This window comes from Megalopta genalis, chromosome 9, assembly GCF_051020955.1.
Source record: "Megalopta genalis isolate 19385.01 chromosome 9, iyMegGena1_principal, whole genome shotgun sequence".
Classification (NCBI taxonomy): Eukaryota; Metazoa; Arthropoda; class Insecta; order Hymenoptera; family Halictidae; genus Megalopta; species Megalopta genalis.
In genome coordinates, this window is record NC_135021.1 from 17,895,099 (window position 1) to 17,920,097 (window position 24,999).

A 24,999-nucleotide genomic window follows, 5' to 3' on the forward strand; every position below is an offset into this window, starting at 1 on the left:
TGAACTGGAAATAGGCATTTTTGATATTCGTTTGAATATAACTATGAAAATAACTGATTACATTATATGTATGATATGCTTGCATCTTCTAGTATATACATAATCTTTAAAATTTAATTCAGTATATAAACCAAATAATTTCCATCAAGTAAGGTAAGATTTTGATAAATGTAATGTAATTATTTTATATAAATTTCATCATTTAATGTATTCTATATATAATAATAAGTTGTAAATACAAATTTGACATTCATTTTATGTATGCACATAAAATAAAAAAATAGTAGGTATTTGTTTATTAAATTTGATATGTAAAAAAGTCAAATCCATTTAGATTTATATTTCATAGAAACTTTTTTCGATGTCAATAGAAAGAATACACTAATTCATAACAATTATAATAAGTTTATTCATAATATATATTAATTATATTATTTATCATCTTCACTTTAGTAAACTTATATTATTCATTAATGTTTGTGCAGATTTTAATATTTTATTTTTGTCAAATTATTGATATTTACATAGGAACTAAGGACACAACAAACTCTTGTAGATCTAACAAAGTATAAGAAAGTGCTTTGTTATTCTACGTGTTTTGTAGAACCTAACTATTTATATTTATATACAATTAGAATACTGAATTATAGACTAGAATCTCATATTATGCGAAGCAAAGATTGAAGAGTTTGTTATTACATTTCAATGAAAATAGATGTACATTTTTCAAAAATCTTGTAACTACATGTAAATTCAAGCTCGCGAATAACTTATTCTAAAACATAAAATGACATCCAAATGCTATAATGTAACAAACACTCTCTTCTTTAATGACTGATAGCTGTGAAATAATATTGTTGTTTTATTTTTTTTATAAATTGATGTAAATTACATTTAGTAAATTACAGAAGCAAAGAGATAAAAATGAATATAAAGTATATATTTATTAAATCTTTTTCTATGTAATGCTATAATTTGTAGCAATTACCGACTACATATGTGTTTATAATAATTCACACAGTTCTTGTGTCAGTATAAGTTAAAAATAACTTATACAATTTTCGAAACGTATTTATATGATTTAGTTATTACTTTAAATCTATCTTTAATTGAGATAATAAATATTAATTTTACACTATACGAAGAAGATAATTATAAAGTTTACTTCAAAATAGTTAACTATAATTCAAAATCACAACAAAATCTTTGGATTTGTAAGTACAGTAAGGCCTCCCATATCCGGAGTAATAGGGACTCCAAAGTATTCGATAATAGAACAATCATCTCTTTTATATTAAATTTCATGTATTTAAATAAAAGACAAGAGATTTTATATCATATATTTTCACTAACTTTGTTGCATATTCACCATATTCAAAATCTTATTATTTCATACACTTTTTTCAATACTTAGAACCAAATGTTTTTGTTTCATTACCATTGTGATGAACACAGTTAGCTTTGTACTAAGGTCTTATGATTAAGATTTATTTGGTTTAATAGTGAAAACTATACATAAATTGTATGTGAATATTGCTACAGAACGTAATTTGGATAACATAACGTTCAGGTTGGATACAGGAGACTCTACTGTAATATTTATTTTTGTATTATTATTTGTATTTTGTGATCTACATCACCAAAATTCCTAAAGACTTTTTAACACTAGATGTTTCTGGTAAAGATAGAGCCCATTTCCTTAATCCAGTCAATAAAACTGAACTTGTAACTAAAATTGCTCCTCCTACCGAATATCTGTTTGGTATTTCATTAAAAAATAAGACTTGCCAGAAAAAGGCGAAAACTATATCTGCGGATCTTGCTATTGCAACAGGTCCTGCTTGTTCCATTTGTAAAGCTAGTGTTAGCAGTATTTGACCCCCAAAACTAAAAAGAGCAAGTGCTACAACCAAAAGTCTGTCAGTACCACATTGAGGTAAACAAAGTGCACCTATAGCCCAAGAAATAATTATTGTCTGAATCAAAGCAAATGATCCAAAATTTGTCATTATTACTGAGAAATGGAGGCCCTTCAAAGCTCTTAATAAAACATACACGTTTGCACCAAAAAGAGTTGCAGAGAAAGCTGCTATAGCACCCCATAAATCTGCATGTTCTGTCTTTCCATGTCCATCTGAAAGAGACTCTACAGTATGTCCAAAGATAAGTGGTGGACGCGTTATTAAAATTACACCAATCAATGTTAAACAGACTGTAATGACATTAAATACCCCACAAGGCTCTTTTAGAAATATTTTTGCAAATATAGCTACAAATACAGGAACAGAAAATACTATGACAGATGCATCAGCTAAAGGCATGTGTCTGAATGCATAAAAACTTAGCATGAGGCCAGTGGTCCCTACAAAGCTTCTTAATATTAACATTAATCTACGTCCCTTTGGAAATGGATGTTCTCCCTTATATATTACAATTGGTATTGCAGGTAGCAATACACCTACAAATCGAAATGCTGCCAATTCCATTGGATTTACTTCTACCAAACCTTTTACAATGACACTGCATAACGAAAAAAATAATGATGATAACGTTGCTAATATTAGGCCAAGATAGGGACATGATTTACATAGTAGAATTGAAAATCGTTTTTGTCTTGCTGCAATATTACTTTCAATATCACTGTCTACTAAATGTTGTAATTCAACGTGTTCTGACATCTCTGAAAGAGAAAATAGATTAGATTACTTGAATTTTCAAATTTCATTTTAAATACTAATTTCTATTATCTTACACTTAAGAAATGATATTAGCACAATAAAGAATTTTATTAGCAACAATTTTGAAAAGGAGTTGTTTTAAATGAGTACTCATAAGATTAATTTTTAAGTGAGTATAAACTACATAATACTTACTAAATGTGTGGATAACTAATAGATAAATAACCCTTTGACATTTATTATAACAAATAGCATTACTGATAGTAGCTAAACAGTGTGCATAGGAAGACGGACAAATAATTTGTTTATTAAATAAAATAAAAACAATTCGATGCTAAATTTCGTTAATATTAACAAATTTACTTACCGGTATTAAATGTAATAATTGGTTAGCCACAACATAAAGTCTTATTATTAAACCTATGCAACTATTAATATAGTGCATTTATAAATATTATGGAAGACTACATTAACTTGATAATTTCAATGTCACATTCTCGTTCATTACTATTAATAATGCACTTTACATCTTTTTCATTTCTAAGTACATAGTTCAGATGTCACGTTGTTACTTTCGTGATTCAGATGGTTCGTAACCGTAACAGACAGTAACAGATCTTGCAGATCCCAATGAAAGGCAGCTCCTTGATAAATACGTATCTCGATAAAATATTCGATAGTCGCAGAATTTAAATCACATATAGAGTCATTACATGCATGTATATGTATTTTAAGTTTTAAATATATATATTTAGAAGTACGTACTATATTATTTATAATTGTGTTAATATCTTTTTCTATTATAACAATGCGTAAGTGCACTTATACAGTACTGTCATACCACTATTTATCTTATCGAAAAAACATAACATATGATGAATATGTATATGATAATACATATGTATCTATTTACTTCAATTGAAACATATCGTTTAGATTTTAATTCAAATATAAATTCATTAGTAATGAATAAATGTTATTTTTATTTTTATGTTTTTGTTATTATTATACCTGATATCTAATATTCGTGTAGTATTTATACTGTTATACGTCTGTCGAATTGATTTTTATTTGTAATTCAAATTTATTCTAAAAATTCTTAGGTCTCATAAAATCTAAGTATAAAAAATTATGTGTACACAAAAATCTTTATAAATAACAGTTAAATTAATATAGTAATACACTAATTATGAAACATTTAACACGTATGTATATCAAATTGTTCGATTTAAAAACAGATTTTATCTGCACTTAAAATGAAAAAATTGATCAGTATAGAGATTTTTTGAACTCGTTAACTTGTTTAAATCGATGTAAACGCTTATTCCATATTTTTTTTAAATTATCTAAATCTCTAATCTTTATTTGTCCAAATCGCAAGGAGCTCGTATTTATCTCTATTATTTGAAAAAGTGCAAGATTGTTTATTGTTAAATCTACGTTGTACGTATTTGTAATTTCTAAACACAAGTGTAGTAAATTTTGTAATGTGAACTTAAAATACTTTATGTCTGCAAATTTGTCCGCAGATCAATCCCCAGCGTTCATTAATAAATTTCAAGTAATTAAATTCTTGTTCCTTAAGAATATTTCTATTTGACATTTTTTTTACAGCTTAAAGTATTCAAGGCGTAAAACATAAGCTACTATAGAATTTAAATGAATAACTGCATGTAGCAGTTTTTAATATAAAATACTTCACAGTACGTTTGTACACAAATTAAGTACAATTCTATTTACGAGAACTAGTGAATTCATTCGAATAAATTCCTTTATTCACATTTTTATATATTGTTTAAACTATAAAATGATTTCAGATCTATAAATGTGCTCTTTATAGATTTTTAAAAATTTGGTATTGTTCAAGAACTTACGAGAATTACCTGCTGGATGGCAGCCCTCTGGTAGTGAAATCTGAGAGGCGTTGCCACACTACATAATCGTATAGCAGCGAACGAAGTTCCTTCTAAAATGCTGTTATTCATTGATCGTATATATGAATTTCATAGTGTTCGCAGGTTACAATAAATCAGACAATTTTTCAATTAAAGTTGAATTAAGATTGGAATTGTAGTGTAGTGCACAAGGACCATTAATCGTGAGATACGGAATCGAGAACTATTTAATGGATCCGACTATCGGTTGGTATCAACCGGAGCAGTTCGGCCCCGCTAAGGATTTGTGGTTACACATTTGGGAAGCTGAGAAAGGTCTTGATATCTTAACGCTGAAGAACGATTCATCTTCGAATGTGATGGGAATGAAGCTTCAGCAAGACTTCATAGCTTTGGATTCTCTTAATTTTCGTACGGGGGACCGCATGCAACATCACACTGGCAATAACTATTATAATCCATCGCGTAGGAAAGGTGATAATCGTGCTAGCACCTACGGCATGAACTACAATTACGATGCCTTAGTTGGCGAATACGGAGGCTGTCCGTGGCGTATGCCTAACAAACATTATTCAAAAGGGGTTATTGGGTGAGTATTCTTAGTGAATGCTGGATTATTATTTGCCCATTCGAAACAAAACTGTCGTATTCTGCGTAATTCTTCCATATGGGCATAGCTAAGGTTATGTGTCTTGCACGCTCGTTTACAAATAGGGTATACCTAGTAGAGTTCATTTGTAATTAGTAGCGTTATATATATATATATATATATATATATATATGAATAGGAAATCTTATTCCTTTTCCAAAATATGAACAATACAATTTGTTTTGTAATCATTCAGACTAATACTTTGCTCAGCATTCATGCAAAATCTTTCAAATTTTAATGTTTAACGGAATAATGATTTTATAAACGCACGTGGATGTTTATGTAATATAACTATTTATGTTTTTATTTACAATATTTCGAATTATTTTGAAACTGACGTCGTTGCCGTTGTATTGTATTAAACAATGCAATGTACTGCTTTACAAGATTTAATCAATGTCTTTCATTAATTTTTTTGAATGCTGACTATTAGTAATAACACCTTTTTAATATTTAATTCTTCATAACTTTTTGCAAACTGTACATCCTTCCTGAAAAACATAAGTATATTTTTTATTTTATATTAATATTAGTAACTTTTGGTTGTTATTTATATAATAAATAATATTACAATAAATACTTTTCCATTAATGAATATGTATACCATACAATGACTGACTGTTGACAAGTTCAATCTAATATTTCAAATTTAAGTTCAAAAATAAAAATAAAAATTCCTCTAGCTATCTAGCTTAAAAATAATTGCTATATTTATTATCTCAATTTCGAATTATAATAAATGATATATTCTAATTTTTTTGATTGATTTCAGGTTCTAATCATTTGGATTTGTAAATATTTATAACAAGTTAAAGGAAACAATTAATTTTATTGATCTGATTTTTTCTTAGAAATTGTTATGTTTGTAAATGAAAATTAATACACTCATTTTAATTTTACTGTTTACTTTATATATTTCATTAATATTTTTTATTAATAATAATATACATATGCAATGTGATGCTCAAAAATATTTGCCTGCTATAGCTGATGTGATGGAAATAATAATTAACATGTTGTATTGTTTTATGATAATTGTTTCACCATATTTACATAGATAGATTCATTACTTTTTATTGTGTGAGTTTAAATATTTTTTTGTTTTCTTTTTTGCATTAGAAAAAATTATGAACCTTCTTTATCAAATATATGATCAAATATTTCTGAGTACATATGTATATTGTTTACATGAAGGTAGTGTACAATTTAATTTATTATTTATTACACAATTACAATAATAATCAACATTTCCATAATTAACACAATTAAGTACCATGATTATTTGCTTATTAATTTTTTAATGTTTAGGTTGCATGAAGAAATTGAAGACTTTTTTGCTTATATGTGTCCATCTAATGAAGAACATAACTTACGAATGCGTGTTGTCAAAAGGATAGAACAAGTAATTTATGATCTCTGGCCAGAATCTAAGGTTGAAGTATTTGGCAGCTTTCGCACTGGTTTATATTTACCTACAAGGTACGTATCATTGTACATATTTAAAACAAAACGTATTTAGTAATGTATATACATGTCAAATATATAATTCGTATTAAATTAATTTGTCTATTGAATGTAGTAACTCATGAAAATGTTTATTGTAATTTTGTTATTGATATAAGTTAAATTTATGTCATAATATGCCTACATTTGATTAAAAGTTTCACATATAATTTAAATAATAATAATTGTTTTATAATGTAAAAAATATAATTTATTTGGTATCTTATATGTATTTTTAAACAGTATAAATACAAGCAATTCATTTTTTTTCTTTCAGTGATATAGATTTAGTAGTAATAGGAATGTGGAATGATCTTCCATTGCGTACTTTGGAACGTGCTTTACTGGATCAAAATATTGCTGAACCATCATCTATTAAAGTTTTGGACAAAGCTAGTGTTCCAATTGTCAAGTTAACTGATAAAGAAACTGAAATTAAAGTAGATATCAGTTTTAATATGAATAATGGTGTCAAATCTGCAGAATTGATTAATTCTTTCAAGAAGCGGTATCCTGTGCTGGAGAAACTAGTTATGGTATTAAAACAATTCTTGTTACAAAGAGACCTGAATGAAGTTTTTACTGGTGGGATTTCTTCATACAGTTTAATACTTATGACTATCAGTTTTTTACAGGTACGTTTTTACTGTATTTCTTTAAGTTCACAATGCTAGAGTAATCGTAAAACTAGAAAGATATATATTATAAATTTAATACGCTGATCATTGATTGATAAAAAATAATTCATTCTATATATCAGAAATTAAAACTTAATCTTCCTACCACATAGAAAAATTTTCGTTTCAGTTACATCCCAGACAAAATGCTTACTGTTCAAATGCTAATCTTGGGGTGCTATTAATAGAATTTTTGGAATTATATGGTAGGAAATTTAATTACGTTAAGACAGGAATTCGTGTTAAAGACGGTGGTACTTACATATCCAAGGAAGAGGTAATGTATGACCTTACAATTTAATTGATTGTACAGAAAATGCTGTATAACTAATTAAAATAATATAAACAATGATTGACCTATAAATTATCACTTCAATAAAAGTAAGAAATTTTACGTTTCTTGCACGAAATTTTTACGAATATCTTGCAAAAAGTATGATATTGACGTTAATTCAAATGATATGATATGCAATGGAGCTAAAAACTTGTTTTAAATTGTAAAAATTTAACTGGTGTAATCTTTTAATATGTAAATTTGTTATTTGCTTCTTAACTAGAAATTATAGATATTTTCTATGATATTTATAGGTTCAGCGTGATATGATAGATGGCCATCGACCTTCTTTATTGTGTATAGAAGATCCACTTACACCTGGAAACGATATTGGCCGTAGTAGTTATGGCGCACTATATGTAAAAGATGCATTTGATTGGGCTTATTATGTCCTTTCGCAAGCAGTTAGTCCTTTAAATATTTTAGTCAATGATGCGAATAAAGTAAGGTAAGATTATATAGACACTAAAAATGTATACACTGTTTACTATTATAAAATTCATTTAAACGTTCACTAAACATAAATTCTACAGTATACTAGGAAGAATAATTCGCGTGACAGATGAAGTAATAGAATATCGCAAGTGGATTAAAGAAACATTCCCACTACCTTTGAGTGAGGTAGACTCATTATCAAGTTCAACAGGATCCGATGCATCAACACTGTCTGCTCCAGCAAGTGATACAGTACAGTATTCAATTTTACTTTCATATAGAATAATATTATAATTGTATTTTATTACAATTATAACTTTAATGTACATTAAATAGTAATTTGTTTTTTATATTCGAAGGATTCTGAATGTAGTCGAGGTAACTCTCCAAATACTGGAGGAAAGGGAGAAGATAGAAGTAAAGAAAAACATACATATAATAATCAACATACTCATCATTCACAATGGAAAAAACCATTCAAGGGAACTTCTCAAGGTAAGCTTAAATTAAAAAATACGTATACATATAATATACTTTATAAATATATGAATATTTATTTGCCATAGGTAACCACCATAGTTCCAGAGGAAATTATCATCATCGTGGAATAAACAATAATATAAGTGGACAAAGTAAAGCAAAACATTCTCTACATAGTAATGGAAGTAACAACAATAGTCACAGTCCAAGTTCTAGACCACAAACTGTAAAACGAAAAAAACAGTGCATTACACCACGCGGCGGTACTGGAGACTGTGTACGGTGATGAAACGTGCAAAATAATGTTGGACTTTGTTTGTCATTTAAGTAGCGAGCTCAATATCATAATCGTGTGGTGAAAAGACATTGAGTAACTTTCATACCACAATTGAATTAACCTTTCCACTTTTGTGTACAGAGGGGCTCAGTGTTTATAACGATAAAGAGTTTATTAACTCTGTGGTTTTTTCTTATAGGGTCAAAAAATTGATCTAAATATAATTGAGTTCTTCATTTCATCATAAATATTTTTTATATTCTGTACGAAAGTTAACATACCAAAGACGTACAGAATTGTAATATAGATTGGTTTAATTTTACTTTTTTCGCATTACTGCACATATTACAAGAAAAAAGAAACATTAAGGAAACATGTCGTATTTTATTAAATATTGTTTACAAAGTCACAAGCTTATTGCAATCTTTAAATAGCAATAGTTTTATCATAACCATTGATAAAACCTATTGTAATACATTTATATAATATGAACGATATATATATATATATAAAGATCATTTACAGTGCAGTTTTCTTAAAGATTTCATGACATTACAATGCAAGCTCTAATAATGATGATAAAGACTTAGTTTTCTATATGGAACTATATTCTTATAACAAAGGGATGACAGAAAAATTGATGATATTGAGATTTACCAATTGTAAATATTGTAATATACATTATCAAACATAGAAAAATAAGTCTAAGAGTTACCTACTAAATTTTTCTTTATTTTATACATACCTAAAATAGTATTTGTTACAATATGTTATCATTTAAAGTCATGGTTATATCCATGGATATGTGAAAATTATCTATTTTTTTCTGTAATATGTAAGTCCAGTACTGTTGTGAAAATGTTTTAGTTAAATTATAAGTTCGTGTGCTGGTGATAAACAAATTTTGAATAAAAATATTTTTGAAAATACTAACTCATTGCTGAAAAAAAATAATACATTTTAGATTTTTACACTGTGTTCTTTGAAGTCGTAATTGTGCATAATGCTTTACTTTTTATACAGTATTGCTGATTTCGTAACACTAGTTTGTAATTTTTAGTATCCCCTGAATAATGATACATTATTTTTGTATTATCAAATAGTAGTATATATTATCAAATACATGTCATGATCGAATGTCAAGTGAATTCAATGCATGAATCCGATATTGCATTTACAACATCTTCTGTATTACTCTTTAAAAACTGAGCAACATTTCAAAAATTTTGTATGTGACAATACGTAGAAAGGCCTTGATATCACTGAGAACTCTAAATACTGTATTGCGAAAATATCTCATATTTAATTAATTAAAAATCACATTCCGTTTTTCAAATAGATTTTTGTTCTTAAGATATAAAAACGAAAATTATTGTGTTCATTATAACGAATTTTTACAACTTTAGAATCTTTGTCCCAATTGCATTTTATGTTAGTACAGATCTGTATGATTCAAGTACTTTCTTATGAAATTTGAGTGGAGAAATAAAAAAACACTATTGACATTCACTTTCCTTGATAATACAATATTTGTGCAGTATTCTGTATAATATTGAAGGCAACATTATCTATGAATAGCATTATAAGCCGTGATTCAATTTTATAATTAGAATGTCAATTGCTTATTGCAACATACATATACCTACGTATATATGATGTATGTATGCTGTAAACACTAAAATGTCGATCTTACATTTTTAGAGCTATCCAATTAATTTCTTATATTTTTACGTTATTATTAGAATCGAATTTATAATATCTGAAAATAAATACTAACTTTTTAATTGAAATTAAACTTCCGTAAATTTTCATAAGGAAAATGCGGTTTGCGTGTTGTCTGTATCTTGAAATAATTGAAACAAATGTATAACTACGTATAATTTGAATAAACAGTGATAACAGGTTTCTTCGTGTCATTGTCATTCTTTTTGATACTATGTTATTAATAATGTAATATTAAATTTTAGTTTGCAATAAACAACCAAGTATAAAAAATTATGTATATTTATAATTTCTAAAAACATATATTTAAATATGTTCAGCATAAGCATAAGTCACTACAAAAGTCTAATATATGAAGTTCAGTTAGAATAACTAAATGAAGCAACGAAAAAGAAACACAAAGTAAAAATTTGTAGGTATATAGAATATCTCTATTGAGTTGAACATCTTAAATATTTTATTTTTTTTTGTGATAATAAGATAAATACTTAGTGAAAAATATTTGTTTCGAAAATGTAATATCAATATTTTTGTCTTTATGTAGTTCTCAATCTACAATAAATGTTTATTTCCTCTTACAATATATGCTTAATAAATACAGTTCTAATGCATTCTCTCATATTTCTTTCTATAGTAGACATGTACATATATTCTCATACACTCTTACCTGAATTGTTCTCTATAGAAAAATATTAATTGTAAAGTCAGACAAAAGTACTTATCATCAAATATTATATCTGGATTAAATTAACAGTGCTATGACTTTTTATTTGATATTTCATTACATGATTAACTTAATGTTTCTCATGTTAAAGCCCCTTTTTAAGTTGCTAAAATTTCTCTTAAAAATTTGATTGTTTCTCACTTAAAATAATATTGGCTCTTAATTACTGTAATATTTAAAAAAAAAAAAGGAGATATCAAGGTACTCAAGTTAGGCTGATTACACTGCATATCAATAATTACAAATGTCAATAGTAACACTTTATTCGTTTATATTAATTTTGTATAAGTATTAGTTTCTAAATAAGTGTTACATTATGTTACATTATTTTTAACTATGTGTCGGATAAAAATGACAAATTATTTTGAGCTAATTCCACTAATAGGATTAACTTCCAATAATTTCATACGTTCCAGCTGAGCTAGCCTGTGTTCTTCATCGAATGTTTCTGGTAATGGTGGATAAGCTGTAAAATGTTATAAAATACTAATAACTCTGCTATAGAAGAAATATAAGTAGAAAAGTAAATTTTTCAGTTTATCAGATGCTCTGAATAGCTTGTACAGTTTTCCTAGCACCAAAAAAGAAAACAATATATTTTACTGTCATTTCAATTTCCTTAATAATTCAAATGAACTCTAGTCTTACAAGTCTAGTTCTTGTAATAATATTCTTTCCCATAATGAAACTAACTTGCATATTTTCTTTTTATGTGAATTTGTTTTTTTTCATGGAAATCATTTTCACAGTATTAGCTGTATGTAGTCTTTATTTATAAATATTTCTTTTATTAAATAATTTAGTAAACCTACAACTGTTATTCCAGAAGTAGGTTATTTTCAATTTGGTTTCAAAAGATTTTCTGTTATAACTTCTGCTAATGTGCAATAACTTCTGTATGTGTGCTCACAATTAGTATTTTCTAGAAATAATTCCTGGCAAACTTTTCACGAAGAATTATACATTTAATAGAAACTGTATATATTAATTATTTTGTTCTGAGTTTTACTAACTCCTAAGCTTATAAAAACAATGAAAAGCATTTCAGAGCATTTGATAAATTCTTTCTCAAATATGTTGTTTCTTTTAATATACTTACCAAATACTTTTAAGAAATAGAACACCCAAAGACTGAAGGCTATTCCTAAAAGTGCAAGTCCCAGCTCTTTTTTCCAAATTCCTGTAGGTGCATTAATTTCTGCAATTGTCTGACAGAAGCTTGCACGATATAATGATTTCTTTTCTTCAATAGATAAATTTTTCCAATCTCCTTTTTCCTTTTCCCTTAATGCCTACATAAAGAATGATGTTAATTTTATTATGTAATTTTGTATTTAATGTTTCTCAATAAATATATGTTGAACAATAACTTTTTGATTTTTAAACAGTGTTTTGTGGAAATATTTATATACCCATGATTAAAACTACATGTAACTTTGTTGAAATAAATCTATTGCATAGCCAAAATAGGAAAATATTCATTGAGATAAATATTCAGACAAAAAGTGTTTCTATTAATATTTTTCTGATATTCTATAATGAACTTCGTATATACTACTTTTTAGTCTTTTTTGAAAAATTTATTGTCAATAATTATAAGAATTATTATTATACCATGACATCTGGAGTATTTGCTTTGAAACGAATAGCAGGCATAGGATAATCAACACGATCCATATATGTTTCCTGTCCATTATATCCATAGCCTACTACATCTCTATTGCCAATTTGGTCCGGAAAGAAGAAATGGGCTCCTGACATTCCACGAATGTGAAGTGGAATGTTTTGTCGCAAACATGAAATAAGCAGTTTGTTGGCCATTATTTACTGAAACAATATAAAAATTATTAAAATACTATTTAACATTTAGCTTTTGTATTAACATTCATTATTATTTTGTATTATTATATACTCAATTCATAATATTTACTTATTTATGCAATTGAAAATGTAGTTCTATTTTATATCATGTTTTTTTCATAGAAATCGTACTTTAACTAAATTTATTTAACCAAAAATATTAAACTACTAACTGACAAATTTTTAAAACATTTCTAGAATAAAAATTGATTTCATTAATATGTCATTAAAATATTAATTTATGTTGTAAAAGACATTTAGTTTTCAGGCAATATTGTGTACCGCTTATCGAGTACGTCGAGTGGTTACCTAACAGAATATGAATTTTTTAAAAATCGATTTGAAAAGTAAGTATAAGGTATGCATGAATAAATACGAATAATATTTTACTACATGAAGAACAAGATGATGTACACTGTCAACCAGTATAATTAATAGGATAGTATAATGTATAAAAACTTACTTGTGAAATAAGACACCCACAAGGCTAGATGAAGTTAAAATGGCGAGAGTAGGGTTAGATCACAGTGATGTGTAGGGTAGTTACGAATACATATATACGTACATACTATATACATATGTAGCTATAGAATAACTGTTTATGCATGTATGTACGCACGCATATGTATAGGTTTCATATACATGTGCATACATACTATACATATGTATTATGTAGAATATCGAAATGTGAAGTATCGATACTAACAATGCAATCGTACTTCAAATAACCGCGGGTAGTAACAAATGTATTTACGTGTACTCAATATTACACAATTAAACACACATAAATTTTTAATTTTAATTCGAATATCTATCACAGAATAATGTTATTAAATTATTTACTATATTCTTACATTTTCAAGCATAACATTTAAAGGTAATATTTTTTCAATTTCTATTTAGTATTAAGTAATGAAGTTATATTTTATTCGAAAAGTTTTAATGACAATCAAAATAATTTTTGTTAATACATAACAAATTAAGGTATATACATATTGTGCATGCTATATTGACAATCGTAGAGAATATGAAATTGAAGAAAAACAAAATTAATAAATAATATTAATAATATAATTATGCATTATTTTTTGTTATCAATTAAATAAAGGAAACGTTCATAGCCATATAAATTTATTTATAATTGTGTTTATAACTTTTTAAGATCTAGAATTTTCGTTTAAAATTATATTTTATCACTTATTTGTAAATATTTCCAAAAATGTTGTTCTGATACACGTGCTATAAAATAAGTATTATTCATATATTATTGAAGATTCTTCGGTATTTAATCATCATTTTGGAAAAACTTGGATGAATGAGCATACCTATGTTACTGTGAATCTATACTAAATGCTTGAAAGCTTCTATACCGACTGAGCGATTTCATACATGAAAGGACATATGAAGCAGTCTCTATTTCTGGCCGTAGGTTCGTACGGTTCGTGTGATTATAAACCCGCGGTTGCTTACGGCTTACGGCATGGCGTTAGCCAAGTCGTGTGTCATCGTGCGTTGCAGATGAAAAGCGTTCAATATTTATAACGCTTTTATTTTACATGTTCTATATTATTAAAAAACTTTTTGTACAAATTTTAACGGCAGGTGAGAATTTCAGACTACGATAATACTAGTGCTTTAAGAGCAGTATAATTGTAGCTGTAGAGGAACGAGTTCAAAGATGCAGTGAGGTTTTGATATGGCGGTAAATTTTAGTTCGACAGCGATTTATTAGAAACTTTGACAATATTTGTCCGAGGATTGTTGAAACGTGGGTGTGCTGCAATTTTTACTTCTAGTTACAATTTACAACCAACTCCAGTGAAATGTTACACCGGAAAATTAAAACGTTATGCATTTCTGCATTTTAAAGCACAGTGGCGACATATCATGGCGGCGAAATTTTCTTAACTGCAGTTGTGTATCTCGATTACTTTCATACCTAATACGTACGCAAAGGAATTTCTTTGTGAAGTAACATATTTAGTAAATTTATATTCTGTGTATGAAATTCCATTCGTAAGTTTCTCGATTGTGCTCCAGTTTTGTGTATTTCAAGTGATGTAATTATATTGGTCAAGCATAAGATGTAGTCAAAGACTTTTTCTGTATACAATGACACTATGACTTAGATTTGGCATTATAATGTAGTAGCTTAGTGTTAATGCAAGACATTAGTGTTGTTTGTGTTTGTGCATATGTTTATTTCTTATATTTTTTAAGATAATTCAAGATGAACAAGCGTCGTAGAACATCTTCAGTTGCAAGTCGAGGTACGGAAGATGATGGTGACGATATACCACCTGAACCAACAAAAAGGAGAAAAAAATTAGATCCTGTAAGTTATTATGTGTGACAAAACATCATTTTCTATAAGTATTATGTTTAATAATTAAATCTATTTAGAGTGACCTGTGCCAACAATTGTATGATGTGCTACGTAATCAAAAAAAGGAAGATGGAACATTATTATGTGATGCATTTATACGTGTGCCTAAACGCAGACAAGAACCAGGTTATTATGAAGTTGTAACAAATCCTATAGACCTGCTAAAGGTTCAACAAAAACTAAAAACTGACGAATATAGAGATATGGATGACTTGGCAGCTGATATTCAACTTATGGTTAATAATGCAAAAGCTTTTTATATGGTAATAACACATAAATTAATAAATTTAGAAAATATATGAAGCATGACAACTATAAGATTTTAATGTGTAACAAATGTATAATTGTAGCGTACATCTCCCGAGTATAAGGATGCTACAGAACTTTGGGAATTATGTATAAACACAAAGAATCGTATTACAGAAGAGTACGAAGATCCAGAACCTAAAGGAAAACTTATATTGAAAGTAGCAAGATTGGTAAGTATTTATATATATGTCATTATATTATTTAATCAATCCAAAGTTAATATGAAGACAATCACATAGGCTCGAAAAGTTGCAACGAAACAAGAAGATGCAGAAGATACATCTGAAAGTTCTACAAATCCAGATGAAGAGACAATACAGCTTTTTGAAGATTTATTTGCAGCTGTTATGACAGCAACAGATCCAGCTGACAACAATAGGCCATTACATACAATGTTTCAGCTTAAACCATCTAAAAAGGTTTGATATATTATTATCGACAATATTTTACTGCATTATTTTTTGAGACTAACATATGGAACAAATATTATTAACTTACAGTTATACCCTGAGTATTATGATGTAATAGAGACACCAGTGGACTTAAAAACGGTGGCAAGGAAAATTCAAGAGGGAGCATATAGCAGTATCTCAGATATGGAAAAGGATTTAATGCTCATGTGTCGTAATGCTTGTCAATTTAATGAACCTGGTTCTCAAATTTACAAAGATGCTAAACTATTAAAGAAGATTATTACTGCAGCAGCAAGAAAACAGGATACTGGATTAAGTAGTAGTATTCCAAAGATTGCAACAACTGCCCCATCGACGCGGAGTAAAAGAGGTAGTCGCACTATGGCACAATCTTTAATAGCGCAAACTGCAGCATTACCAGATGAAGATGAAGAAAGTGATGATGAAGAAGAAGAGTCTGCAGAAACTGAAGAAGCAGACAATCCACAATGGCAGCTATTCCAAACTATTCGAACAGCACCAAATAATCAAGGTATCTAAAAATTTTAATTAATTATACTACTGATATGTTTTGTTTTATATCTAGAATATTAATTAAATTTCTTTCATTATTCAGGAGTTAGAATGAGTGAATATTTCTGGAAACTTCCATCAAAAAGATTGTATCCTGATTACTATAAAACGATTAAAAATCCTATTTCTTTATTACAAATCCGTACAAAAATAAAGGTAATTACTAAAATTCATAAATTAATGAATCAATTAATAAATAATTAATTTAATATTATTTTTGAATCTGTTACAGAAAGGTGAATATGGTACAGTTAGTGAAGTAGCTGGAGACATGAATATTATGTTTGAGAACGCAAAAAAATATAATATTCATACATCTAGATTATATAAGGTAAAAAACAGTAACTATTTAAAAATATCGAATATTTAGTTCTTACTATTCTTTATATGAATTAAATTGTGATTTTTTAGAGTGCTGTAAAATTGCAAAAAATAATGCAAGAGAAAGTACAAGAACTTTTAGAATTTGATCAGGTAAATACAATTTTACTGGAAACGAATATCTTGTTTCAAACATTTTTAAATATAAATGATATTTCTCTATGATTTTTGCTATTGAAATATCTAATAACAAACTGTTTTTTAAAAGTATATATGAATGCACACATATTCACATGTATGTTACTTTGATAGGACTCAGACTCGGATAGTGAATTTGAAAACAGTTCCCATCAACCAAAACTTATTAAGCGTGCTTCGAATCTATTAACTCGTGGAAAATATAAAGACAATATACCATTGAAGAAAAGATTGTATGCATTAGTTAAATGTGTGATAGAATACGTTGTAAGTAATTCCAACTTGAATAATTGAAATACAAACTCAACAATACAAAGAAAGTTACTGCATTACAGTGTGAAGATGGTCGACAACCGATGTTAATGTTTATGGAAAAACCTTCTAAAAAATTATATCCCGATTATTATCAAGTAATAGCAGAACCCATTGATATGCTAGCTATTGAAGCTAATATTAAAGCAGAAAAATATCAAAGTGAAAATGAGTTAATACAAGATTTCAAGGTACATATTATATTTAACTACTAAAAAAACAAATGTAATATGTTTTATTATATCAATTTTATTATATTATTATTTTCTTATTTTCAGTTAATGTTTAATAATTGCCGCCAATACAATGAAGAAGGTTCCCTAATATATGAAGATGCAAATACATTGGAAAAAGTTTTAATGGATAAAGTAAAAGAACTAGGGCCATTACCAGAAACACCTAAGCCAACAAAGCCAAGTGCATCCACACCAACTAGAAATGTTGGGTGTGTAAAGTATAAAGAAAGCTATTTAATACGTAATATAATACTCAGTATTATAATAATAAGTGTAGTATATATGTATATATGTATATATATATATATATATATATATATATATATATATATATATATATATACTCATATACTTTTATTATATTAATAACTTATTTTTTGTAGAAGACCAAAAAAGGTTATACCATTACACTTACAAAAGTTAAAAACCATGTATGATACCATAAAAGATTATCATGATGCCAAAGGAAGGCAGTTATCTTTAATTTTTATGAAATTACCAAATAAAAATGAGTATCCTGATTATTATGAAGTCATCAAACAACCAATGAACATGGAAAAAATCGCATCTACATTGAAAAATAATGGATACGAAAATTTAGATGAACTTGTGTCGGATTTTATATTAATGTTTGATAATGCTTGCAAATATAATGAACCTGATTCACAAATATACAAGGTTTGTATAATAATATATGTATGCATGTTTATGTATATTAAAAAATAATTCTCACAATATCGTTTACAATTAAGATAATGAAACCAGGAAGTGGCATTCCACTTAGTGAAAAACTAGATATAATAATTTTTAATTTCATACTTATAATTAAAAAAAAGGAATAAGTTATTATTATTGGATGGATTAAGAATAATAACAATAATTAACATGTTCTTTCCATTCTTTGATAAGAAAATGTTAAGTGTAAAGGAAAATAGGAATTATAAATGTTATGTTTATTACTTGATCAAAAATTGCTAACAAGTAAGTGTTAGTTTCCGTGAAAAGTGTATGTTTAAAGTGCAATTGAAATTTCGCGCTAAAACATGGAAAGCTTGATCTGTTTACGGTCATGATTTTTGAGGTTACGTGAAGTTAGCTGCCTTCTTATCTTTGTCGTTTCATACTATTTCACATAAGAATTTTACAGAATAACAATCGATATTTATTCATGAATAAATATAACAACATAAATAATATGGATATGCAGTTTTATTCAATTAATAATTGTAATTTAAATACACGAAAATTGCTTATTAAATGTTTATAAATGTTGTGACTGTATAATTCTTATAAATGTTGTAATTTCTTTACAAGTTTTATATGTATGCACTATTACACAGCATGTCTGAACCAGGGAATATTAGTAATCAAGAAAATTGTATTTTTGTGAACAAGCCATTAAAAGTACGACCTTGTTTTATTCGTTTAATGAGAGACAAAGAAGTAGATCAACGGTTATCAAAAAAGTGCAAGAAGAATGAAACAGAAGTAAAGAATTGCTTCATTCTTTTCGGAATATTACCCAATAACACTAATTTTTATGAAAGATGAAAACTTTAATATCACTGATGAATTTGAAACATAGTTTTCAATCAGTCGAAATAATGTTTTAGGATGCATTAATTTTACAACGATTAGTCCTGCAAACAAAGTTACAATTAAGCGAAGATGAAGAAAGTGTACCAGATGTATCAGCTGCAATTCAAGAAATACTGGCAACCATTTTCACTGCTCTATATAATCATCAAGATGAAGAAGGAAGGTGTTACTCAGACTCTATGGCGGAACTTCCTGAACACGATATTGTAGATGGAAAAAAGTATGTTATGATTTAACTGAGACTAAATAATATGCCGTTATATTTATTCTTTTTTTATAAATCATACCTTTTATTATAAAGTTAATTTCAACAATCCTTTATTAACTTTAAATGACAGAGTACGAGGATTATCATTGGACTTAATTAAGAGGAGATTAGACCGTGGAGTTTACAAACGACTAGATCGATTCCAAGAAGATGTATTTACATGTTTAGAAAGAGCCAGAAGATTATCACGTACAGACTCTCAGCCTTTCGAAGATAGTGTAGAGTTACAAGCATTTTTCTTGCGTACTCGTGATGAAGTAACTCGTGGTGGAGATTTATTACATTCACCAGCACTTAATTATACACTACTTGATCTTTCTGCTCAAGTTGCAGAATTAAAACGCGTGAAACAACAACAAGAATTAGCATTGCCTAACGAAGAAGAAAGTTGTGATGGAAATGAGACAAAAGTGTGTAATATTTTTTTATAGAAACTAAATGAAGGAGATTAGTATTATATATTTGATATTTCTGTTTTTTATTTTATACAGGATTCGGAAACAAATACTAATACTGAAGGAACTAATAGCGACAATGGAGGATCAATGAGTTTTAATCAAGAAGTTTATAGGGCTGGAGATTTTGCATATATAGAACCTACAGAACGCGGCATGGAATATAGTGTAGTTCTTATAGAACGTTTATGGACAAATGCAGAGGGACAACAAATGTTGTATGGCAATTTATTTTATAGACCAAGTGAAACTTACCATGTAGCCTCAAGAAAATTTCTGGACAAAGAATTATTTAAAAGTGATGCTCATGTAGCTGTACCTCTAGCTAAAGTAGCCGGCCGGTGTTGTGTTCTAAGTGTAAAAGATTATTTTAGAATGCAACCAGAAGGTTTCTTAGAGAAAGATGTTTATGTATGCGAATCACGATATTCTACAAAAGCGCGAGCTTTTAAAAAAATCAAAGTCTGGAATTTTGATCCAGATCATTTGAAACTTGTATCAAGAGAGAAGCCATTAGAACCAAAACGGGTAATATCAGTATATAAGGAAAGATTAGAAAAACATAAAGAAGAGATCGCAGAGTTAGAAGAAGGAGAAAAATTAACAGAGAAAGAACGACCTGTAAGTTGCATATTAATGACACTATTTGAAGACACTTCAGTCACATACTGTGTGATGTAAAGATTAATTATTGTGTATTACAAAATTGATTTATTTTACTATTCTCCATAGAATGTAATATTGTATAATTCGGAGGATACAGAAAATACTTACTACGAACAATACAATACGTGTGCGGGTTCTGTAAAAACAGGAGATTTTGTTTATGTAGCAACAGATGGAGGTAGACAACAAATTGCACAGATTGATGCTATATGGTCGACTAAAGAGTAAGTTCTATAATATATTATCTAGTGCAAGTACTGTATAATTATTACTTCATTTTTATATATCATATATATCATTTTCAGCGGGAAATGTTATTTTAAAGGCCCATGGTTGCTAATGCCTGCAGAAGTGCCACATACACCCACAAAATTATTTTATAAACAAGAACTTTTCTTGTCTACTGTTGATGGTACCCATCCCATTGTAGCTATTGTTGGAAAATGTGCAGTCCTTGACTATGGAGAGTATATTTGTAGTAAGTAATTGAAAAATTATTCATAAAAAAATGTATAGATTTAGGTCAAAAACAAAAAATACACATTTTACGATGATTTGATATACTAAAGTGTTTGTATATGTGTAGGTAGACCTACAGAAATTCCAGAGGATGATGTATATATTTGTGAATCATTATACGACGAAAGTAAAAGCCTCATGAAGAAACTAGGACAAGAAGGTTTAAAGAAATTCAATCATAACACAACAGTAACAGAAGACGAAATATACTTCTTTCGAAGGCCTATCAACCCTGCTAAAGTGTGTAAACAATTTAAGTATATTAAATTATTTTACATGCAACAATACGATAACAATAAGTAGTCTATATATTAGTATGCAACTAACTGAATATATTGCTTTGCATGTGACATGTGTGTTGTAGGTTCCAGGCGATGTGGCTCAGACGCAAAATCAAGTCAAGCCTGTTACTCCTAGTTCAACTCAATTTGAAATGGTAATTTCTTGTTATAGACTTTTTTTGTTCTATTAGTAATACAGAAATTATGCATGTTCGTTTAAAATCATACGCAAGTTCGTATGATCATTATAAATATTACGAGGTGTTATCAGATTAAATAAGTTAGGAACATATATTTTACACATGAGTACGATTTGCGTGTGATGAAAATCTCATAAGAACTTGTATCTGAGCATGTTTCTCATTCTATGCCGGCATATTCATTTTCTTCTGTTTATTTCATTTTATATCTTTTTTTACGCACACAAACGCGCGCGCGCGCGCACATACGCCCACAAATACATATTCAAGATATATATGTACATTAATTGACGTATATCACTAAATAGTGAAATTTCTATTGTAGTGTTTACATAAACTGTATAACATACATAGAAATTATTTTGTGTGTGGATCAAGTTTAAATTCAGAGCACCTGTTGGGTTTATCTAGTGCATATGTAGATATACTGTAAGTATATACAGCATATATACATATGTATACATAGTTCACCACCAAATAGTCTCGCTTCCATGTCATTCTAACCCAAGTAATATAAAAGTAAAGTAATTTGCTTTGAACGGAATGCATACAGTACTAATACTCAAACATATTCAAGTTCTTAGGATACACCTATGGTGTTAGGGTGAAACATAAGAGAAAGTGTACGATTGTATTAGCCTAAAACATTCTGTTCAGAACGTTGTGCAAAATGCATCGCGTTTTATATAAAAATTAGAGTTTACGCCATTAATGTTATAGTCGTGAACACTGCAGTATTCCTGATCAGAGAAGATTCCACGTAGCAAATAGTATTCATATAAGATCGTTGTACTGATAGAAAATATTCCAAAACTATTCATGACATTACATTCGGAAACGGATAATGAACGTAACATAACATAAATGGTATAATAGGAGGCATCACCATTATTACCGAAGCTGGAACCCGATGTGCTAGGCATGGGAGTAGGATTAGGAGTGGGAGTAGGAGTAGGAGTAGGAGTTGGGGAGGACAGCATGGACGCTGGTGGTCCACCGTCCGTTGGATCCGCAGAAGCTCAACCGGTGCTCTCCAATACCCAAACACCTGTGTCAACCAAGAAGGTAGGACTTATCGTGACATTATTTGTTTACAATTTATTTACATGTTACATTTTTATTTATTTCATTTTATTTTTGTTTAGAGAAATATGCCAGCATACTTCTATTTTTCATTTTTCAATTTTACACCGTTTATTATCTATACATTAGAACAACAATTAGATGTCTTACCTTTAAAGGTATAAATGTCAAGACTTATTCATCAGACAGTGACATTATAATTTGTGTTTTCTTCTGTTTAGAAAACGGCGGGTAAGAAATTAGTTACGGGCTATATTTTGTATTCGAGTAAAATGCGAACGCAGATTACACAAAACAATCCTGAATCATCCTTTGGGGAGATTAGCAGAATTGTTGGCAACGAGGTATTTATTTATTTTTGACTGTTGATTTTTAGTTTACAATAAGAATATATTTATTAAGGAAGGACAGTGTGTAGATTATATTTTCCAATTGTATCATAAAAACTTATGAAATTTGCTTTTCAAAAGCTATCAGTCAGAGAAAGATACAACATGCTATGTCTTTCCTTTAAATATATTTAATTTTTATTAAGGTTACCATTCACAAATTACACATCAAAATCTATTAATATTGCTAGTAATTATATATTCAAGTCAATAATAGAATGTATATTTAATTATATATTATTATTTTCATATATAATGGTAGCCATAAATAGAAATCCAATAGTAAACAATTTCATTAATCATTTTTCCATGCTCTACTATGAAAAAGGTTTGAAAAAATGGACTTGCACAGAGTATTAAAATGTCGTATAAAGAATAACATAAATATGAATCTTTTTTATTTCAGTGGAGGAAGTTGCCAGCAGGAGAAAAGCAAGCATGGGAAGAAAGAGCAATTAAAATGAATGAAGATGGAGGACAACTAAAAGGGACATCTGTTTCAGTAGGCACTAATTCTATACAAGATGTAGTATATGAATGTTGCTGGGACAATTGTGACTGGCAATTTGAAGATATGACTGATTGTATTGATCATTGTATTGCTGAACAGAATGGACACGTGCAATCGTCTTTTGTTAATGCCGCTAGTGGTATGTAATTCTAATACTCTTAGCGTCGAACACTATTTTATTTCTGCAAAATTTAACGTTTATTTTTCTATAGACGTGGAATTCCAATGCCAGTGGCGTGGTTGTGGTCGTACGAAAAAATCTGTACCTCCTTTCCCAAGTGTACAAAGACTTGCAAGGCACGTTAAAGAAGTGCATATCCTTAAATCGAATGGACGTATAATACCTCCTTCAGAAAGAAGCAAGTATGTCGTCAGAATTATCATGTTGTATTTTTCGAGTTGCAGAACTTTACTTCAAATTCATTTTTCAATTACAGAAATTATATGGCCTCGAAAGGTCCAACGATATTACCGCCAATGGAGACTGGTAATTAATTTGTACTAATTGCATATTTCTATTTACAAAAATTGTGACATTTGCATTATTACGCATAATTTTATGTACAGAAACATCGGCAGCTGCGACACAAACGAGCAATATACCCGTGGCTAAACAGCCAGAACCAATGTTTGTTGCTGTTCCTCCAAGACCAAGCCGTGTGTTACATTCAGATGCCTATCTACGGTAAGAAGAGCTGATTTATTAATATTGATATATCATACATTTATTATAATTAATAAACATATTCGAAATTAAACTCTTCATTTAATTCACAGATATATCGAAGCATTAAACGTAGAAAACCGGTACATATCAAACTGGGATAAACAGATGAATGCTAATCCTGATAATACACAAATTCCTGATGTAACAAAATTACCAGCTGAATGGCTAGGCAACGGCGTAGGCAACCATGGGAATGTGGTAAACGCCTTATGGACACTAAGGAACATGATGATGCGAGATGTGTTAGCCATCAATAAAACTTTATAGTTTATAATTCGTTAAGATCTATAATCTTTAATATTCGATGCTACCTTAA

At 28.5% G+C, this 24,999-nt stretch overlaps 4 protein-coding genes across 10 annotated transcripts; 2 read left to right on the top strand and 2 right to left on the bottom strand.

The window, feature by feature from the left end:
* Positions 1 to 925: 925 nt before the first annotated feature.
* Positions 926 to 3,550, bottom strand: LOC117224771 (solute carrier family 35 member G1). The gene is made up of 3 exons (XM_076524471.1): positions 3,444 to 3,550; positions 3,046 to 3,322; positions 926 to 2,680 (listed from the first exon to the last, which is right to left on the bottom strand). Exon 3 carries the CDS (start codon positions 2,676 to 2,678, stop codon positions 1,632 to 1,634), a length of 1,047 nt encoding a protein of 348 aa, XP_076380586.1. The 5' UTR covers positions 2,679 to 2,680; positions 3,046 to 3,322; positions 3,444 to 3,550; the 3' UTR covers positions 926 to 1,631.
* A 1,073-nt stretch (positions 3,551 to 4,623) lies between these two features.
* On the top strand, positions 4,624 to 10,836 carry LOC117224770 (terminal nucleotidyltransferase 4B). Its single transcript, XM_076524691.1, has 8 exons — positions 4,624 to 5,162; positions 6,534 to 6,704; positions 7,006 to 7,363; positions 7,536 to 7,682; positions 7,994 to 8,187; positions 8,273 to 8,426; positions 8,534 to 8,669; positions 8,741 to 10,836. Exons 1-8 carry the CDS (start codon positions 4,804 to 4,806, stop codon positions 8,938 to 8,940), a joined length of 1,719 nt encoding a protein of 572 aa, XP_076380806.1. The 5' UTR covers positions 4,624 to 4,803; the 3' UTR covers positions 8,941 to 10,836.
* Positions 10,837 to 11,624: 788 nt separating this feature from the next.
* LOC117224773 (cytochrome c oxidase subunit 4 isoform 1, mitochondrial) lies at positions 11,625 to 13,856 on the bottom strand. Of its 2 annotated transcripts, none has more exons than XM_033477905.2 (4): positions 13,701 to 13,856; positions 12,992 to 13,204; positions 12,477 to 12,669; positions 11,625 to 11,843 (listed from the first exon to the last, which is right to left on the bottom strand). In XM_033477905.2, the coding sequence occupies exons 2-4, from the start codon at positions 13,196 to 13,198 to the stop codon at positions 11,737 to 11,739; spliced, it is 507 nt and encodes a 168-aa protein (XP_033333796.2). In that variant the 5' UTR covers positions 13,199 to 13,204; positions 13,701 to 13,856; the 3' UTR covers positions 11,625 to 11,736. The 2 variants fall into 2 exon arrangements, with proteins under 2 accessions (XP_033333796.2, XP_076380807.1); XM_076524692.1 differs by lacking the exon at positions 13,701 to 13,856 and adding an exon at positions 13,308 to 13,456.
* An 823-nt stretch (positions 13,857 to 14,679) lies between these two features.
* On the top strand, positions 14,680 to 24,957 carry polybromo (protein). 6 transcript variants are annotated; one of them, XM_076524668.1, is made up of 27 exons: positions 14,681 to 14,839; positions 15,458 to 15,572; positions 15,641 to 15,886; positions 15,974 to 16,102; positions 16,172 to 16,351; positions 16,433 to 16,877; positions 16,962 to 17,074; positions 17,151 to 17,249; positions 17,330 to 17,392; positions 17,552 to 17,704; positions 17,773 to 17,940; positions 18,028 to 18,194; positions 18,369 to 18,663; positions 19,599 to 19,804; positions 19,923 to 20,262; positions 20,344 to 20,928; positions 21,040 to 21,197; positions 21,279 to 21,451; positions 21,560 to 21,732; positions 21,857 to 21,928; positions 22,850 to 23,038; positions 23,278 to 23,400; positions 23,852 to 24,095; positions 24,169 to 24,319; positions 24,394 to 24,443; positions 24,524 to 24,641; positions 24,734 to 24,957. In XM_076524668.1, the coding sequence occupies exons 2-27, from the start codon at positions 15,468 to 15,470 to the stop codon at positions 24,948 to 24,950; spliced, it is 4,962 nt and encodes a 1,653-aa protein (XP_076380783.1). In that variant the 5' UTR covers positions 14,681 to 14,839; positions 15,458 to 15,467; the 3' UTR covers positions 24,951 to 24,957. The 6 variants fall into 6 exon arrangements, with proteins under 6 accessions (XP_076380788.1, XP_076380783.1, XP_076380785.1 ...); XM_076524670.1 differs by having other exon boundaries at positions 18,372 to 18,663; XM_076524671.1 differs by having other exon boundaries at positions 17,552 to 17,701.
* The last annotated feature ends 42 nt before the right edge of the window (positions 24,958 to 24,999 follow it).

Bases quoted from the DNA above. Each gene is read 5' to 3' on its own strand.
- LOC117224771 (XM_076524471.1), bottom strand. From the start codon at position 2,678: ATGTCAGAACACGTTGAATTACAACATTTAGTAGACAGTGATATTGAA.
- LOC117224770 (XM_076524691.1), top strand. From the start codon at position 4,804: ATGGATCCGACTATCGGTTGGTATCAACCGGAGCAGTTCGGCCCCGCT. The intron at 7,364-7,535 runs GTACGTTTTTAC...TTTTCGTTTCAG, and splicing joins TGACTATCAGTTTTTTACAG to TTACATCCCAGACAAAATGC. The intron at 8,670-8,740 runs GTAAGCTTAAAT...TATTTGCCATAG, and splicing joins ATTCAAGGGAACTTCTCAAG to GTAACCACCATAGTTCCAGA.
- LOC117224773 (XM_033477905.2), bottom strand. From the start codon at position 13,198: ATGGCCAACAAACTGCTTATTTCATGTTTGCGACAAAACATTCCACTT. The intron at 12,670-12,991 runs GTATAATAATAA...TTCTTTATGTAG, and splicing joins CAAATACTCCAGATGTCATG to GCATTAAGGGAAAAGGAAAA. The intron at 11,844-12,476 runs GTAAGTATATTA...AACATTTTACAG, and splicing joins CTATTTCTTAAAAGTATTTG to CTTATCCACCATTACCAGAA.
- polybromo (XM_076524668.1), top strand. From the start codon at position 15,468: ATGAACAAGCGTCGTAGAACATCTTCAGTTGCAAGTCGAGGTACGGAA. The intron at 17,250-17,329 runs GTAAAAAACAGT...GTGATTTTTTAG, and splicing joins ATACATCTAGATTATATAAG to AGTGCTGTAAAATTGCAAAA. The intron at 20,263-20,343 runs GTGTGTAATATT...TATTTTATACAG, and splicing joins GTGATGGAAATGAGACAAAA to GATTCGGAAACAAATACTAA.